The sequence below is a fragment of the Nothobranchius furzeri genome, chromosome 14 (genome assembly GCF_043380555.1).
Source record: "Nothobranchius furzeri strain GRZ-AD chromosome 14, NfurGRZ-RIMD1, whole genome shotgun sequence".
In the NCBI taxonomy this organism is placed as follows: Eukaryota; Metazoa; Chordata; class Actinopteri; order Cyprinodontiformes; family Nothobranchiidae; genus Nothobranchius; species Nothobranchius furzeri.
This window is the reverse complement of record NC_091754.1, coordinates 57,993,526-58,013,525: the sequence shown is the minus strand read 5'-3', so window position 1 is coordinate 58,013,525 and position 20,000 is coordinate 57,993,526. Positions and strand designations below refer to the sequence as shown.

Genomic DNA, 20,000 nt, shown 5'->3' with positions numbered 1-20,000 from the left:
GTATCTCTGTGCTTTCAAAATGCCATCAATAAAATGCACCTGTGTTCTTCGTCCATAACAGATGCCTGCCCATACCATAACCCCACCACCACCATTGGCCACTCGATCCACAACATTGACATCAGCAAAGCGCTCACCCACACGACGCCACACACGCTGTCTGCCATCTGCCCTGAACAATGAAAACCGAGATTCATCCGTGAAGAGAACACCTCTCCAACAAGCCAGACGTCATCGAATGTGAGCATTTGCCCACTCAAGTCTGTTACGGCAGCGAGCTGGAGTCAGGTCAAGACCCCGAAGAGGACGACAAGCATGTAATTGGTTTCTGACAGTTTGTGCAGAAATTGTTTGGTTAAGCAAACCAATTGTTTCAGCAGTTGCCTGAGTGGCTGGTCTAAGACGATCTTGGAGGAGAACCTGCTGGATGTGGAGGTCCTGGGTTGGTGTGGTTACACGTCATCTGCGGTTGTGAGGCCGGTTGGATGTACTGCCATATTCTCTGAATGCCTTTGGAGACGGCTTATGGTGGAGAAATGAACATTCAGTGCACGAGCAACAGACCTGGTTGGCATTCCTTCTGTCAGCATGCCAATTGCAAGCTCCCTCAATGCTTGTGGCATCTGTGGCATTTTGCTGTGAGACAAAACTGCACATTCCAGGGTGGCCTTTTATTGTGGGCAGTATAAGGTACACCTGTGCACTACTCATGATGTCGGATCAGCATCTTGATCTGGCACACCTGTGAGATGGAATGGATTATCTCAGCAAAGCACAGGTGCTCACTATCACACATTTAGACTGATTTGTGAACAATGTTTGAGAGAAATGGTGATATTATGTATCTGGAATGAATTTTAGATTTTCAAGGCCATCTCATGAAAAAGTCAGAGCAGAAACAAAGGTGTTGCGTTTATATTTTTGTTGAATATATATATATATATATATATATATATATATATATATATATATATATATATATATATATATATATATATATATAAAACCTCTATCCCATAAAGCAGGATCACAAGAGCTCTTTTTTTACCTGCTTGAGACCACTGCAAATTAATAAAAAAAAAGTGTGTGACACAAAAAAATTATCACTGTTTTGAAATATGTGATTTTCTTTTTTTTACTTAGAACCTTTGAGTCAAGTTTGTCAACATCGACTTAAATCTGTTCTGAAGAAGAAGTTCCAGTGTGTGTTTGAGGGAATCGCTGCAGCAGGAAACCCAACCCTTCTGAATCAGATCTACACAGAGCTCTACATCACAGAGGGAGGGACTGGAGCGGTCAACGATGAACATGAGGTCAGACAGATCGAAACAGCATCCAGGAAAGCAGCCAGACCAGAAACAACAATCAGACAAGAAGACATCTTTAAACTCCCACCTGGAAGACACGAACCAATCAGAACAGTGATGACAAAGGGAGTGGCTGGCATCGGGAAAACAGTCTTAACACAGAAGTTCACTCTGGACTGGGCTGAAGACAAAGCCAACCAGAACATCCACTTCCTGTTTCCGTTCACCTTCAGAGAGCTGAATCTGCTGAAGGAGAAGAAGTTCAGCTTGGTGGAACTTGTTCATCTCTTCTTTACTGAAACCAAAGAAATCTGGAGCTTTGAAGAGTTCCAGGTTGCGTTCATCTTTGATGGTCTGGATGAGTGTCGACTTCCTCTGGACTTCCACAACAAGGAGATCCTGACTGATGCTACAGAGTCCACCTCAGTGGATGTTCTGCTGACAAACCTCATCAGGGGGAACCTGCTTCCCTCTGCTCTCATCTGGATCACCACAAGACCTGCAGCAGCCAATCAGATCCCTCCTGAGTGTGTTGGCATGGTGACAGAGGTCAGAGGGTTCACTGACCCACAGAAGGAGGAGTACTTCAGGAAGAGAATCAGAGATGAGGAGAAGGCCAGCAGGATCATCTCCCACATCAAGACATCACGAAGCCTCCACATCATGTGTCACATCCCAGTCTTCTGCTGGATCACTGCTACAGTTCTGGAGGATGTGTTGAAAATCAGAAGAAAAGGACTTCCCAAGACCCTGACTGAGATGTACATCCACTTCCTGGTGGTTCAGACCAAAGTCAAGAAGGTCAAGTATGATGGAGGAGCCGAGACAGATCCACACTGGAGTCCAGAGAGCAGGAAGATGATTGAGTCTCTGGGAAAACTGGCTTTTGATCAGCTGGAGAAAGGAAACCTGATCTTCTATGAGTCAGACCTGACAGAGTGTGGCATCGATGTCAGAGCAGCCTCAGTGTACTCAGGAGTTTTCACACAGATCTTTAGAGAGGAGAGAGGAGGACTGTACGAGGACAAGGTGTTCTGCTTCGTCCATCTAAGCGTTCAGGAGTTTCTGGCTGCTCTTTATGTCCATCTGACGTTCAGCAAGTCTGGAGTCAACTTGATGGAAGAACATCTAACAAACTCTGAGGTATCTAGTGCTTTTAAGAAACCAACACTGGAGTGCCTCCACCAGAGTGCTGTGAACAAGGCCTTGGAGAGTCCAAATGGACACCTGGACCTGTTCCTCCGGTTCCTCCTGGGTCTTTCACTGCAGACCAATCAGACTCTCCTACAAGGCCTGCTGACACAGACAGGAAGTAGCTCACAGACCAATCAGGACACAGTCCAGCACATCAAGGAGAAGATCAGTGAGAATCAGTCCACGGAGAAAAGCATCAACCTGTTCCACTGTCTGAATGAACTGAATGATGTTTCTCTAGTGGAGGAGATCCAACAGTCTCTGAGTTCAGGAAGTCTCTCCACAGATAAACTGTCTCCTGCTCAGTGGTCCGCTCTGGCCTTCATCTTACTGTCATCAGGAAAAGATCTGGATGTGTTTGACCTGAAGAAATACTCTGCTTCAGAGGAGGTTCTTCTGAGGCTGCTGCCAGTGGTCAAAGCCTCCAACAAAGCTCTGTAGGTCCAGATCCAGCAGGATGCTTCTAAATCTGTTACTGTCATTTTTACAGGAGAGAAACTTACTGATTCCTTCTGCTCTGATTTCCTCTTCAGACTGAGTGACTGCACCCTCTACCAGAGAAGCTGTGTAGCTCTGTCCTCAGTTCTCAGCTCCCAGTCCTCCAGTCTGAGAGACCTGGACCTGAGGATCCATGACTCAGGAGTAAAGCCACTTTCTGATGGACTAAAGAGTCCAAACTGTCAACTCAAAACTCTCAGGTCAGATTGTGTTCAAATTACATTTTTCTGTGATAAATGTTTTATGAACATTTCAGGACTTTAAGGCCTAGTCCACACGTAGCCGTTTTTTTTTTTAAAACGAATATCCGCCCCTCCAAAAACTTGCATCCACACCACCTCGTTTAAAAAAAAACTCTGTCCACACGTACCCGGATAAATACGTTGTTAAGGACATGCCAGACCTGTAGGCGGCAGTACTTCCCCCGTTCATACCTCGTCCTTTGTCTGTGGTCTTCCGCAAGGAGCAGTAATTCCGCTTGCAAAAACAAACAAGCAAAAAGCGCTTGGACAAGTGATAAAGCGAGCGCAGCTCTGAGGACATCGATGCTGTCGGCCAGTGTAAACACAGGTCGCACACGTGATGTCAGCATTTTTTTTTCGCGGAAAGTGACGTTGCGCACCTTAAAACTCCGGTTTTGTCTGTCCACACGCAGACACCCAAAACGAAGAAAACGCAGATCTTCACTTAGGCCGGAGTTTTTAAAAAGATCCGTTTTCGTGTGAAAAAACTCCGTTTTCGTGTGGATGACAGGCCAAAACGTAGAAAAATACCTACGTTTTGGCAGATCCCCGGCTACGTGTGGACAGGGTCTAAATCAACCAAATTCTTTCCACTCTTTCAGTCAAAACTACTTTGCACACAGATTTGATTTGTGACACCACCAACAAAAAAGTTACATGTAACCATTTGAAATACTTTTCACATCCAGAAGACTTAGAGATTTGAGTAAATCTGAGGTCTTGCTTCATCAAAAAAATAAAAAGATTTTCCATATATTTCAAGTTTTAGTCTCTTAACTTTTCTTAGCTTCAGAACTCTTCTCACTACTTTTTTTATGAGCCCAGAACAACAGCTGTGCTTTATCAAATGATTAAAACAACACTCGAATGGCTGTTTAAAATATTGAGGGCAAACAGAATAAGTATAAATATACTCAGGGGTGTGCATGCATGGCATAAATAATGCATCATTTAAGGTTCCTTTGCCACGATGCTTCTTGGCTACAATGCTACTTTACATTATGTTACATTTGAGCTCTACTGTTTACGGCCCTTTTCCACTAGAACCTACTCAGCAAGACCTGACTTTGATTGGTGCGGTTCCATGGCTCGACTAGCCCACTGTCTATTCTACACGGAGGACGAGTCTGGCTACTCAAAGGCAGAGAGCACCATGAGAGGTGGAACTAGCTAGCTCGAAAATAACCAATCAGAAAAAAGGCAGAATGATAACTTTTAGCTGTAGTCAAAGATGGCGTCTGGCAATGGCGCATTCATCTTTCTTTAGAAGAAAGGCTTGTAGTGCTTCTTCTTGTTGTGGGTTAAAAGACACGTCCAAGTCATTTAGAACAGAGGAAAGAAGTGCAGCGAACTTCGCTTCAGACGCCAGAGAGAGACAAGTTTTAAAGTTTAAGAAGATTTATTTCTAAACAATTTAAAATAAGGCTAACTATAACTAAACGCTCTGTGTGATGAATGGATCTAGAGGTGAATGAGGCAAGATGGATGGTGTAATAAATGTGGAATGTTGTTATCAGAACTCTTGTTTTCGGAGAAGTGTTAGTTCTGTGTGGGAGCGAATGTCTTTTGCTCTAAACTACAGTCGGAGTTTCAAAAACCACATTCAGACGCTATCTTGCCGTGCTACATACCCTTGTTGGAGACCTCCGTTGTAGATCCAGAATGCCAGGTCCTCGGACCCCCCTTTGGTACCGGAGCCGGTGAAAAAGCGTACGGTACGACAGACTAGTCTTTGGATTGCCTCCAGGTAAGCGACAGGTGTTTGACAGCAACAGCGGGACCCTGAAGGGTCAGTGAGTTCAGCTTTTACTCTGAAGGAGCGTTGTGTCAGGTGTAGCTTGCAACTGGTTTTATTATCCAGCTTGTCAATGTTCTTCGTGGTTAAAAAGTTACGAGTGGCCGGCTCGAAACTCTAGAACGTTTGAACACTGAGTTAACGGTGATGTGGGAATTAGTTTTATAATTCAGATGTTTTGATTTATGGTCGAATCAGAATGTGACAACAACATAAACACCGCACAGACCACGCCACGCGTCAGAAAGGAAAGTTCTGATTGGAGAGACAAAAGGAATGTGTCATGTGATTTTTACCATTACGTGTGATCAGTCTAGTGTGTAGATTAAAGTTATATTACTGATTAAAACACTATCATAGGATTATAATATCAAGTAATTAATACTCATTTCACAGATTGATTTAACATTGAGCTTTACATGATTATTTGGACTAACAAAGTTATTTGATTATTATTTAATAGAGTTCTTGGTCTTCTTTCTTCTTGAGCTGTAGGGGGAGGCAAATAGCTAGTTAAAACAGTTTAGATGCAGAGGCATCAAAGGCCTTGAGCAATATCTCAAGGAGATAAGTTCTTCATGAGTAGAGAGGGGAAAACAGTCCCTTCATGACGCTACAGTGATGATGCAGTCACAAAGAGTGGTGTATCGTTTTGTGCTGTCATGAGATTTAGTATGAATTCTAATGTGAAACCAAGTAATTTTTTTTTATTTAGTGTTTAAGCAAAACTCAGGATTATTTATTTTACCTGACGGCACCATCTAATTGTTGACAAATGTATTGCAACAAGCTGTGATTTTCACTTCTGTGTTTACGGCCAAAAGCAATGCTTTCGTTCACGAATGCGCTCCTAGCCGACAAAATGTAGCTACAACGCATTGTTTTACAGTTTTTATACTCTCGTTATGTTGTGGTTTCATATATTTATATTTTAAAAACTTACTTGTTCATGAGTAAAGTCAACAACTCTGCATAAACCAAGGTACGCGCTGAAACGTTCGAGCACGCTCTGTGATTGACATCTGTACGTAAACGGTAGTCTAATGCTATTGGTTAGTGCTGACTGGCGCTCAGTTCAAAGCGCATGGAGCTCTACGGGACAGAGGGAAGCAAAAACAATAAAAAAGACGTATTGCCTAATTTTTTTTTACAGTACATGATAAGAAAATCACTTTTACGGATTAAAAAAAAAATCTGAAATATTTCCTGAGGGGAAAACTCCATATTATAGCTTTAATGCTTTTACACACAACAAAACATGTGGAAACTGATTTTTAGTACATCTACAGTATATCTATTGTAGAAGGAACCATGCTATTGAAGCAGCATAAAGCAAATGATTATTATTTATCTCTGAAATATAATGTTTCACTTTGTGTTTTCATTATATTTTAAGGCTGAGTTTGTGGGACCTCTCAGAGGGAAGTGTTGACGCCGTGTCATCGTTAATCAGCTCCCAGCGCTCCGGACTGAGATGGCTGGACCTGAGTAACACCAACCTGAAAGATCATGGAATCCAGCTAGTGTCTGTCGGACTACGGAGTCCACACTGTAAACTGGAATGTCTCAGGTAAGGAGGCTTTTCACGCTCGAGCATAGTTGAAACGTAAACAGATTAGAACTCCAAATAAAGAGTATGATATGTTCTCGGTTCATTTTCATAGTGGTCCATATTGGAAGTAAAATGTCATCTTTTGGATGAAATTTAGATGAAATTGAAAAAAAAAGAGTGCTGCAAAAATTAGAAAAGATTAGATTTGACCAAGTTTAAAGCTCAGCCTGTGTAACGTAACGCCCGGAACACACCAGACGTGGAAGTGTCGCGAAGCGCTGCGGAACGAGGAGCGCTTCTAATCTTGTTAACCCACGCGCTCGGTCACATCAGCTGCAAAGTGCTGCGAAGGCTCGCGCCGTGCAGCGATCGTTTTGGCGTGAGCTCTGATATTTTCGTGAGCCGCATCAATTCTGGCAGGAAGTCAAACCAAAGCAGAAGAGGCAGGCCGGTAAGTTTAACAAAAAAAAAAACAAACTTTCAAAATAAAACACAGCAAGTGATAAATGTGATTGTTTTTGTGCACCTGAACAGCAGTTCACCGCTCCCCACGAAGGTGGGTCAAATGCAGAGATTAATTTCACCTGTGTGTGATGACTAACGGGACTTTAACTTTCAGTGAGAAAATCATAACCATCAGATTGGCCATTCAATCCACCTTGCCAACAAACACAACCAGACCACAGCTACAGCTACACAGCAAGAATCTGGCTAGAATGCCAGCTTTCAGTGTGATTAGTGCTAAAACACTGGAGGACATAGTTAAGACCTTAAAGTCATCTAACTGCTGTCTGGACAACACATTCTCACACCCAACGTAGGGATGGGTACCTTTGGCATTTGAATCGATTCGGTACTAATTCCCGGTACCTAGGAATCGATACCGGTACTTAACGGTACCAATTTTAGATACTTTTGAGTGTTTAATATTTTAATTGTCTTTTATAATTAAATATATATTTTTCTCAATGTATAACCATATTTGATAAATATCACGATAAATAACATACAACTGTTTGTACTTTAACATGGTCCTTGTAGTTTTATAAGCTGATAATTAAACTGAAGCAAACATCTTTACTGTGAACTAAATTTACTGTGTATCTTCATTCCTTTTACCGTCCTTTTTCATTTGATTTTTCCTACTGGGAAGTTAGAATTTCCGAGGAGAAAGCGAACGCACCATTAGCTGATAACAATGGTGGCAATGGAAGCTAATTTATCAAGTTTTGGGGTAAGTGTCTAACCCAAGACATACAGAATCAGACTCGGAGGCGAGGAAAAAGGTAAAACAATAATCTTTATTAAATGAGGAGGAGAATTGAGGGCGCACTGGCGATCCAGCGGAAGGTGAAAACAGGAAGCGGCAACTAGAGGAAACCAGAGGTGAGTACTGGGAATTGTAGTCCAGAGTGAATGTTTGTAGGCAGGACTTACGATGCGGAAGTTCAGGATGAATGTGGAGGGGAGATGAGCCGGGGTGATATCCAGAGGAGAATTGTCTTTAATCCAAGTGGGTGAGTGGAATGGAGGAAGATGATGATTACGAGGAAACCGAGCGAGAGCGTGATCACGGTGGAGAGCGGGATGGCAGAGCGGAGTTAGGAATCCAGGCAGCGAACCGGTGAATAATCCTTTCTCTCCAAGACGGGAGAGGATCCAAAGGTGAAGCAAGCCTGAGGGTAAGTATCCAAGAAACGAGTTCAAGTTAAAACGAGTTCAAAAATCTTACAAAGTCAAAAACGAGGTTCAAAAGTTACGAAGGGCTAGAGACTACCAGTCAGTAGTTAATCATCCGGCGTCGAGTCAGGATAACTGTCCTCCTTTTAAAGCCGCCCCGCTGGTCAGGCGGATGAGGATCAGCTGCGCTCCCTCTCCTGCTGGCAAAACTCAAAGATGGTGAATGACGGGCAGAGTACTCACCCCGGCTCATGACAGTTTGGTTGTATTGTATTCTAAAATCCCTTCATTGGCTGCCCATCACTTTCAGGGTCCAATATAAAACATGGTCTTGCCCCCGTGTACCTATCTGATCTTCTTGCGATTTATACTCCCGGTCGCACACTCAGGTCCTCCAGCCTGTTACTCCTCGAGGTACCAAAGGCGTGTTATAAATCATGCGGACAAAGAGCTTTCTCTGTTGCCGGTCCTAAACTGTGGAACGAACTTCCAGCCGCAGTTCGACTGGCATCCTCTTGGCAGTTTTTAAGTCTAGACTAAAGAGACACTATTTTACCCTTGCTTTTAACAGTTAGCTGTTATTTTGGTTTTTACTACTCTTATTTTATCATCCATTGTAAGGTTTTTATCTGAACTTTTTTTATTGGCTTGTTTCTTATTTGTTGACTGTATTTTATTGCTCTGTTTTATGCTTTTATCTCTGTTATTGTGCGACTGTTCAGCACTTTGGTCGGCTGTATGGCTGTGTTTTTAAAGTGCTATATAAATAAAGGTGGTATGGTATGGTGTTGTAATGTGAACAGCCAAATAAAAATCTCCTGTTTGGCGAACAGTGAATTTTGGGATATGGTGGGCCATCAAGTATACACCAGACTCCTTGAAATTTGGGGAAGTTGATCACAGATTTGGTTCACTGCAGAAGGGGACCCACTTTCAGATTCCCAAACCAGTTTTCCCCAAACCCTATTGCTTGTCGACCCTATGATGGAAATTGGAGTGCCAAGTTGGCACTAGTGATGGGAATTCCGGCTCTTTTTAGAGAGCTGGTTCTTTCGGCTCCCAAGTGGCTCCTCAGATTTTCTGTTGCGTAGAGGACATTTATGTCCAAAATAATGCAAAACTATAAATAAAATGATTTACTAATGTAAAAAAAAGCAATATATCAAATATTTTTCATTTCTATGGATTTAATAACTGAACACTTTAAGAAATCTCCACTTTCCGACTTCTGCCGCTCATTTTCTCACCGTCTTCGTCGCACTTTCCTCTCTCTCGCTCGCCTTTTTCCTCCTCCTCATTCCCTCTCGTCTCCCTCCACCCGCATGTGCTCTGCTGTGTGTCTGAGTCTGATCCTGCCTCTTCCCCGCCCCTACTGCTCTGTGTGTTGACAGTCTGGACACGCAGTTACACATGTTGACCAATCGCCTGTAGCTTTCACCAAAGCAAGAGGGGAGGGGGGAGGGGACGGCTCCCAATGACGAGCCGGCTCCCGTCGTTCACTTCAAAGAGCCGGCTCTTACAGCCGGTTCTTTCGCGACCAACACATCACTAGTTGGCACATAACCAATCTACAAGTACGTTCATCGGTCTGCCCATTTCACTCAGTGACTTGAACTAACTTTTTTAATGTATGCTTGTAATAAAACTACCAAAGAGTTAAATATTTATTTCTTTTGAATTGACAACATTTTACAGAATAAGCAAGTTATCAAATGGCTATTTCCCTGGCTGATTGAATTCTGGACCAAATAGAAACACGAAGCGAGGGATTTTTCCCTGAATATTTGACACCAACTAATTTTAGTTTCTTTCTGGTTCTTTCATACTTGTTGTCCTGTATGTTGTTGTTGTTCATCCTGTGTGTTTTGTGTGTCTGCAGCCTGTCAGGTTGTCTGATCACAGAGGAAGGCTGTGCTTCTCTGGCCTCGGCTCTGAGCTCCAACCCCTCCCATCTGAGAGAGCTGGACCTGAGCTACAATCATCCAGGAGACTCGGGAGTGAAGCTGCTGTCAGCTGGACTGAAGGATCCACACTGGAGACTGGACACTCTCAGGTATGGAGACACCTGCTGCACACACATAATGTCTGATAGAAGAGGAAGAACTCTGATCTTCCCTCAGCTCTGTCTTTCTGCTCCATGCTGGATATGAGGAGTAAACCAACCTCACATCTTAACTCTCTCAGGCTCAAAATAAGTTTGGATAAAAGGACGAACAACAAAGTCCTTCAGGGGTACTTCTGAGTTTAAAAATGCTCATGAAATACGTGTGTGGAGTAACCAGGTAGGTAGGTTTCAACTAGGGATGAGCCGGATACTTGTTTCAGACGAGTATCTGATACGGATAAAGCATTTTTAACGAATACGAGCATGAAACGAGTACAACTCGTAAATATCTGTAATCGTGCTGAAGGGAAATCCTCATTGGGTAACTGACTGTCTTCACGCTCTGTGATTGGCCAGTCACATAGAGCACCCGCCCCTCCCTACACACAAAACTCTGCAGCCATGAGCTCGGTCCGTCCGGCCCATCCACGCACACACACACAAACACACACAGAGACCGTAACGGATCTCTCTGTGCTTGCTTCACCTCAGCTCGCCTCTTTTTCGGTTGAATATTTAAAGTAACTTTTGTCGTAACTTACGTGGTGCATTTGACAAGACAGAGCCGATGTGCTGTGTCAGTCACTGCCTCCGCTCCGGTTGGGTATTTTTTTTACATTTTTTTTTTCTCTCTCTCTCTCTCTCTCTCTCTCTTTCTCTTTCTCTTTCTCTTTCTCTTTCTCTTTCTCTTTCTCTTTCTCTTTCTCTTTCTCTCTCTCTCTCTCTCTCTCTCTCACTCTCTCACACTCACTCACTCTCTCACACTCACTCACTCACTCACTCACTCACTCACTCACTCACTCACACCTTAATCAACATTGTTTTGTTTAACTGTGTGTGGGAAAAAATGCCAAGAACATTGAGAAAAAATCTGTTTAATCAAATTAAAATAAAATGGTTCTAGTATTTCATATTTCCTAGTTCCTACTGCATGAGTTCAGATGCATTAATTCATGCCCTTAAATATTAATGTTCTGATTTTATTGAAAAACTTGTTCTGCAATAGTTCCTTTACTATTGTGATCAAAAATATTTAATCTCAATTTCGAGGCTGCTCTGTAAATAGTTTTCAAATAAACAACACATAGCAACTTCTGATCGATCCATATCAATTTCAGATTTAAAATAATGTATTGATGTAAACCACACCCACTGCTGGTTAGACCACGCCCACTTCCGTGTTATGCCACGCCCACTCCAAGTACAGATACAGATAGTGGTGTACTCGCTCATCCCTAGTTTTAACGTTGCAAATCTGCAACGCCTGCCTCCAGAGGATTAAAGCAGATATTCACCACAGCTTAGAAAAGGAATGATTTGAAGGTATGATTCAACACCAGTGTAGAACAATGTGTGTGAGAACCATGTCATGTCCATGTTTACATGCTGAAAGAGACTGAAGCTTGATTTATGCTTGACGCGTCCGTGAGGTTCGCACGGCACCGTGCGGCAAAATTGCGTCATTTTAACAACCACGCCCCTCCACCGTGCCTCCGCATGGCCCAAAATTTCCGCACCGCGCACCTAGGAAGTTTTCTAACCACGCGGACGCGGAAAAACATGGCGGACTGGAAAAAACTAGTATGGCAGAGGTTGGTAAATACAGACATTTGTATGATTCGGCTCTCAGAGATCACCGTGATCAACATGTTGTTAATAATTCTTGGAGAGAAATAGCTCGCACTGTCGGAAAAGACGAGGACGCTGTTAAAAAATGCTGGAATGCCATGTTGTAAACAGTAATTTTTACTTCTACTATGGTGTAGTGTTGGATGCATGCCATAGAGCTCCATGCTGCCCCCTACAGTTTGGGAGAATATTGGCTCCCCGCAGAGACAAGCCGCACGAACCCTAAACGCTGCAAGTTGTGAAGCGCGTTCCATCCGCGAGCTGCATCACCAAGCGGAAAGTAAATGCGTCAAGCATAAACCAAGTTTGATGGCCTGACACCCCCCCCCCCCCCCCTCTTCCTTTCAGGGTGGAGCCTGCTGGAGTCCGATGGTTGACACCAGGTCTGAGGAAGTGTAAGTGTGTTTGGATTTGATTCATGCAACCAACTTCACTCTGTCACATCACTCATTCATGAGTCATCATCAAAGCGTCAATAAATGATCAATAACTGTAGCTGGATTGTGTTTGTTCTCTCCATCAGATTCCTGTCAGCTCTCCATCGACACAAACACAGTAACCAGAAAACTCAAACTGTCTGACAACAACAGGAAGGTGACCCGTGTGGAGGAGGCCCAGCCATATCCTGATCATCCAGACAGATTCGACATCTGGTCCCAGCTGCTGTGTAGAACTGGTCTGACGGATCGCTGTTACTGGGAGGTCGAGTGGAAAGGAGAAGTTCGTATATCAGTGAGTTACATAGGAATCAGGAGAAAAGGAGGTAGTGAAGACTGTGTGTTTGGAAACAATGATCAGTCCTGGAGTCTGAGCTGCTCTGATGATGGTCATTATTATGTTTGTCACAATAATATTAAAACACCCGTCTCCTCCTCCTCCTCTGTTTCTAATAGAGTAGCAGTCTATTTGGACTGTCCTGCTGGCATTCTGTCCTTCTACAGTATCTCCTCCGACTCACTGATCCACCTCCACACCTTTAAAACTACATTCACTCAACCTCTTTATCCTGGATTTAAATGCTGCTGCGGTTCTTCAGTATTTCTGGGTTGAGTTTGAGTCTCCCCCTCTCAGAAAAACACTCAAGGCGTGAAGAAACGCTGGTATAGGTTAAGGCAAGGCGATATTGCCCAAAAGGGATGTAACAGACATGAAAATCCTTCACCTTTTCGCAAAATTTGCCTTTTTGAATCCAAAATGGATCAACTACGGGATTCATGCAGATCCGATAAGAAAATATTGGGGGGGGGGGGGGATGGGGGGTACAGCGAGGCTGGCTTTTACAGTTTAACCAGTTTCAGTGTTATCCACTGGGGGAAATATTCAAGAGGATTTTTAAGACTCCCATGACATCAGCAACAGTTGAAGAAAATAAATAGGGCTGCAACTAACGATTATTTTCATAATCGATTAATCTGTCGATTATTTTTTCGATTAATCGATTAATCGGTTTGTTACTGTTTAGCTATTTAACCTATACAAGTGATGGATGCATTTCAGTTAAGAAAAAAAAACATAAGAGAATTGTGCAGTTGACTGCAATCTATTTTATTGCACATGAACACAGTCAGCAGTATAAAATGAGCTAAACAGTGCAAAATATCAGTCCAGAATAATTTTTTAGCATTAGCTGGAAGCCTGCTCCTTCCACCATGGATAGTGGCCTCATGTCTTTTACCAGCATGTTTAGAATAGAGTTTGTAAGTGGTATGAATTGCTGGGGGGTGAGTGTCTTGTTCCCCATGTAGTTGTCCATCGTTGCTTGTTTTTTTCTGCATAAGAAACACAAATAGACTGAAATAAGTACACATATAAAATAAAGCAGCACACACACTACAACACTAAATCAATGTTAAATTATTTGAATTAATTAACAATATACAGTGATCATTTATTTTGAGGGTTAAGTTCTACAAAATAGCCCGCAACAGGAGATATTAAGAAAAAAAGTCTAATTTTTTTACTATTAAAAAGCTCTAAGTAAGAAGCTCATGAGGTTTTTACTTTGAGTCGGGAGTGTTTAAATTAGCTAGAAAAATGTGAAAAATGTTTATTTTGTGTAATACTGTTTAAGAAACATGATAAAAATGTGTTGTGAGGCGTTTTACAGCGTTAGACAGTAAAACAGCCTTTTAATAGTAAAAAAATGACTTTTTCTGAATTTCTCCTGTATTTAAAAATTGAAAGCGTACAACTATGCTGCGTTATATTCACCTGGACACAGCTCGTCTGTATATTTTTCACCGCAGAGTTGTCCTTTTTTGAATGAGGAACATAGTTATGGGTTTGTGCCGTTTTTCTCTTAACGAGAACATTCTTATAAACAGACGTGCTGAATTTGGCAAGCGCATGATACACAACACGGAGGAGATTCACGATTGCATCTAGTCAATCAGAAGTAGAACACCGTAGACTGACGCGACAAAAAAACATGTTTAACATCCAGTATAACGAACTCAGCTAAAACACTAAGTCCAGCTTGTTTATTTTCTGTTACTTACCGGGCTGGCTCTTCCAAGTGACGGCTCACTTGACCGCGGTGCTCTTCATCAGCCCCCACGTTTTCGTCTCAAATGTTCACTTAGGGACGTCGTGCTTCCGTGCCATGCTAGATGGTTTTTGCATATTTTGCCTTTTCAAGGCATCTAGAGTGAAGTGCTCCCATACTCGTGAGGTTTTTGTCCGGGGTTTCTCTAAAGTTTTGTCGCTTCTATTTTCTTCCGTATTTCCTCTTGTTCCGCCATCTCTCACAGCAAGATGCGCGTCAGTAACGTGATACGTCATGAAAACCGAGGGCACTCATTGGCTCATTTCTTCTTCTACGGCTCCACTGGTAGATCAGTGGCTCATTACTGCCACACACTGGCGGCAAATTTAACAGCTTGTAACCGATGTCAGATTGTGGTAAAAATAGACTTTATGCGGTAAAATATGATTATTAAACAACTAATCGATGACTAAAAAAGTTGTTAACTATTTTAATAATCGATTATAATCGATTAAATCGATTAGTTGTTTCAGCTCTAAAAATAAATAAATAAAATAGGGCCGGGACTTTAAAGCGTTAATTATGATTAATTAATTAGAAAAAAAGTTGTGTTAAAAAATTAATACATTTTATCACAGCTTGCATTTCGAGAAAGGCGGAACCTTTGTTATTGCATGATTTCCTCGTAGACCGAATATCACTGACGCACACAACAATGCACAGTGCTAATGGCTACTAAAACGGAATAAAAACAGAAAGAAGTTGCCTTGCTTGGACTGATGCAGGATTTAGGAAACCCGTCCGCCTCTTTTCTTAACTTGGAAAAAAAAACTTCCAAACAACAACGGAGTCCGTGTCGCGGACATTTTTCAGTGATCGTCTCAGCTGCGGCTGCCCGGTGGCACCGGAAACTTTACCAAAGTTGTGGTAAGCTATATTTTTAACATTTACGTAACATCTGAGCAGCGCTGAAAGCACCAGACAGAATGATTCTGTGCCCTAACAGTAGTTTATGAAAGTAGTCAGACAAACGAGAGGCACCTGGCTGCCGCTGGGAGAATGCTCCGTGTTCTCACTACTCTGTAAACAATCACAAACAACGTGTCTTAAAGTTGAAAACAGAAGTTTAAGTTAAAACAGAAACACTCTAAAAATGCGATTAATTTAGATTAATTAATTACATAAAACAGAAACACTCTAAAAATGCGATTAATTTAGATTAATTAATTACAAAAAACAGAAACACTCTAAAAATGCGATTAATTTAGATTAATTACAAAAAACAGAAACACTCTAAAAATGCGATTAATTTAGATTAATTAATTACAAAAAACAGAAACACTTTAAAAATGCGATTAATTAAATTAATAAATAACAAAGCCTCTAATTAATTAGATTAAATATTTTTAATCGAGTCACGGCCCTAAAATAAATCCAACGCAACCGGTGACACACAAGTGCATCTCGTCTGGAGGTCTTTCCCGTGTAGACCTCCAGATGGCTTTTCCCCGCTTGTTTGATCCAAGCCCGAATGGAGTAAGCCCAACAAGTCAGATCGGACTCGGGTTGATTAATAACTTGAGCGTGATGAGTCACGCTAGGACAGCAAAGATAGAGAGAGGAGACGAGGGCGCACCACAAATGAAACACAGTGAAAGCGTCATCGTTCATCCATGGTGCTAAAGAAGAACTGAAATGTAGACTATGTTGTCTCCAGTGAGCCGGTTCTGGGCTTAAAGTCCATCGGGTCACTCCTCACTTTTTTCACCCTTGACCTCGTTTTCATGTCTGATGTCATCAAAGGATTTATCTGAATTCTGATACACAATTTCTATCTTCTCACATTATTGTTCAGCCGCTTTCTCCACACAAACAGGAAAAGCAAAACTGTAATCCGAGGCGAACGGACTCGCTGAAAAACGAACGTTCGCTCAAAACATGAAGAACGTTGAAGCTGAGTGCTAATTTTAGGTCAGCGATTTTTATGAAGTTTTGTCAAGAGTTCAAGGCGTAAGACTGCATGTGATGTTTACAGTCAAAGATGGAGAAGTTGACATCTGCCGACTCTAGAAATCCTCTGCTTGTATTTTTATTATATATAAACTTTAACAAGTCATCTTGTGTCTTTAAAACTTGAGATATTGTCCAGTCATGATGTCGGAGCATCCCTAGTTCAGTTTGTACACGTCCGTTTTCAGGAACACGTTTTCAGATTCTTGGATTCAAATCTGTTTCTTACTGAAACTCTTCTAAACTATTCCTTATCGAGTCACAAAGTTGTTTTATGAGAAATGGAATAAATGTTATTTTTACTGCTCAGTTTTCCTTGCAGAATCGTGCAAAGTGTTACAAACCTATTGTCCAAGTTCAGATATGTTCTGAGGAAGACTAGTTCATTTTATCACATGCATGATTATTATTACTGCATCACAGTATACGTTTACCATGGGTCGGTTGTACCTTTATGTATTATTATTATTATTATTATCTAGTATCGTTTCATTATTGGACATTATTCATCACATTTTAAAGTATTTACTCCTGTGTTTGGCTGTTGTCATTTTACTGTTATTATTTAACAAAATGTTAAAAAGTAAAAGTGTTTATTTAATCAGGGCCTTCCCAAGAATGAACACGGAGTCAAAGCATTGCACTGTAACTTTCTGTTTAGTATTATTTCCTCTAGGCATTGAAAAATCCTAAAGTAATTAAGTTGATGCAATTTAAAAATATGGTATTCTGCAATAATGTTAGAGAATGCATTTGAGAATAAAAAGTTCTCTGTATTAAGTTAGAGGTTGAAGTTCGTCGTGGGCTGATCCACACCCCTTAGAGCAGGGGTGTCCAATCCTGGTCCTGGAGGGCCGGTATCCAGCAGGTTTTGTGGATTCTCTGCTCCAACACACTTGAGTCAGTGGTTGAATCACCTGTGCAGCAGTTCGTCAGGCTCTACAGAAGCCTGTTAATCACCTGCTGATTGAATTCAGGTGTGTTGAAGAAGGGTTCAAACTAAAACCTGCTGGACCAGGATTGGAAACCCCCTGGCCTAGAAGGTTGTTCAGGTGGTGCAATGCAGATAGGGGTGGGCGAAATAGCCTAAAACCTATATTGCGATATAATTTGAAAAATGTGCGGTAACGGTATATATTGCAATATACGACTTTCTTTTGTATATTTGTCAAAAATGACTGTTTCTAAACATACTCACATACCAGATACATTACAGCAGCAGAATAAACACTTCAAACAGTATAAAATGCCATTTTAAGAACATTTATTAATTTTCTTGCTTTACTTGCTCGCGGACTTTCTCGTACAGTTTTGGCATCTCTGTTTGGCTGAAGTGTTTGCGGCTCGGTACCTCGTAACGCGGATCGAGTGTCTTAGTCATGTCCCGAAAGCCGCTTTTCTCCACCGTAAGAAACGGCACCATGTCCTTACACGGGTACGTGGTAATGGCATTTGTGATATCAATCCACCGATGATTATTTCTCTCAAACTGAGTGCCTTTAGCAAATGCTTGTAAAATGTCTGCTGGTGTGTAGGACCACCTTTTTTCTTACCGCTCGATTGACTGGGGGTTTGTTGAGGACGCAGTGTTTGGCTTTCTTCGTATTCCACAACGTGCTTCGTTTTGAGGTGGTTAAACAAATGAGATGTATTCCCTCTATTCGCTAATACTTTGTTCCGGTATATTTTGCAGATTATATTGTTCTGCTCCACATCCGACTCCTTAAAGCCAAACCAAGTCCAAATGACCGATGTTGCACCGGTCTTCTTTACGAGAACCTCCTCCACCACAGGCTCCATGCTTTCAGCCTCAACAGACGCCGCTTGATGATGTCATCAACATGCGCTACCGCGATAGGCCGATATAGTCAAAATCTCTACCATTGGCCAAATTAATATCATTTCTACCGTATACCGTTTATACCGCCCACCCCTAAATGCAGATGTTGTTTAGCAATATTTTTTGTTGTGTTTTATTTGTTTTAACATCCAGTAAAATGATTAAACATTCATACTAGTTACAGTAGAAACGTCCCTTTGCTAGAATCCAAAAAGAGTTTGTTGTTGAGAAATCAGTTCCTTAAAATGACCCAAAGCACATCCTGGATTAAAAAAAACCACACGACATTTCTGCGTTTATGACTGGGTCATTTTCAGCAGTGTTCACTTCTCCATGTCTGTGAGGATGGATTTGGCGAGATGTTCACTGTTGGTGCGTGCTTTTGCTTCATGTTGTAATCCTGTTACAAAGTGTGTATTAAAGTTTCTACATAAATGAAGCACAATGAGTTGAATTATTTTTGGGATTTATTTGCTCATGCTTACAACTGCAACACTCACACTCCAGTCTTTATTCCCACAGAGAGCCCTTAAAACTCACCTCATTCTGCCAAGAGTTTGTTTTTAAATTTCAGTAAAAGTTGATGTTCTTGTCCCACGTTGGACCCTGTAATACCATCTGAGCCTGGTTTAAACTAAGGATGCACCAATATTTTTTTTGAGCCAATACCAACAGTACTGTCACTGTTATATCTTATAACCGATATAACACACACACACACACACACACATTATATATATATATATATATATATATATATATATATATATATATATACAGTGGGGCAAAAAAGTATTTAGTCAGCCACCGATTGTGCAAGTTCTCCCACTTAAAATGATGACAGAGGTCAGTAATTTTCATCAGAGGTACATTTCAACTGTGAGAGACAGAATGTGAAAAAAATCCATGAATTCACATGGCAGGATTTTTAAAGAATTTATTTGTAAATCAGGGTGGAAAATAAGTATTTGGTCAATAACAAAAATTCAACTCAATACTTTGTTACATAACCTTTGTTGGCAACAACAGAGGTCAAACGATTACTATAGGCCTTTACCAGGTTTGCACACACAGTAGCTGGTATTTTGGCCCATTCCTCCATGCAGATCTTCTCGAGAGCAGTGATGTTTTGGGGCTGTCGCTGAGCAACACGGACTTTCAACTCCCTCCACAGATTTTCTATGGGGTTGAGGTCTGGAGACTGGCTAGGCCACTCCAGGACTTTCAAATGCTTCTTACGGAGTCACTCCTTTGTTGCCCAGGCGGTGTGTTTGGGATCATTGTCGTGTTGGAAGACCCAGCCACGTTTCATCTTCAAAGCTCTCACTGATGGAAGGAGGTTTTGGCTCAGAATCTCACGATACATGGCCCCATTCATTCTGTCCTCAACACGGATCAGTCGTCCTGTCCCCTTAGCAGAAAAACAGCCTCAAAGCATGATGTTCCCACCCCCATGCTTCACAGTAGGTATGGTGTTCTTGGGATGCAACTCAGTATTCTTCTTCCTCCAAACACGACAAGTTGAGTTTATACCAAAAAGTTCTACTTTGGTTTCATCTGACCACATGACATTCTCCCAATCCTCTGCTGTATCATCCATGTGCTCTCTGGCAAACTTCAGACGGGCCTGGACATGCACTGGCTTCAGCAGCGGAACACGTCTG

The 20,000-nt window shown here is 41.8% G+C and overlaps 1 protein-coding gene across 3 annotated transcripts in view; it reads left to right on the top strand.

The window, feature by feature from the left end:
• LOC107380983 (protein NLRC3) overlaps window positions 1-18,775 on the top strand; it is a 34,398-nt gene extending 15,623 nt beyond the window's left edge. For 2 of the 3 annotated variants that reach the window (XM_070544222.1, XM_070544221.1), the window contains 6 exons: window positions 1,144-2,938; window positions 3,035-3,199; window positions 6,433-6,606; window positions 10,148-10,321; window positions 12,350-12,396; window positions 12,525-18,775. In XM_070544222.1, the coding sequence (XP_070400323.1) occupies window positions 1,144-2,938; window positions 3,035-3,199; window positions 6,433-6,606; window positions 10,148-10,321; window positions 12,350-12,396; window positions 12,525-13,051 (2,882 nt within the window). In that variant the 3' untranslated portion in view covers window positions 13,052-18,775. The remainder of the gene's footprint in view (window positions 1-1,143; window positions 2,939-3,034; window positions 3,200-6,432; window positions 6,607-10,147; window positions 10,322-12,349; window positions 12,397-12,524) is intronic. The other variant, XM_070544223.1, reaches the window with a different exon arrangement.
• Window positions 18,776-20,000: the final 1,225 nt, after the last annotated feature.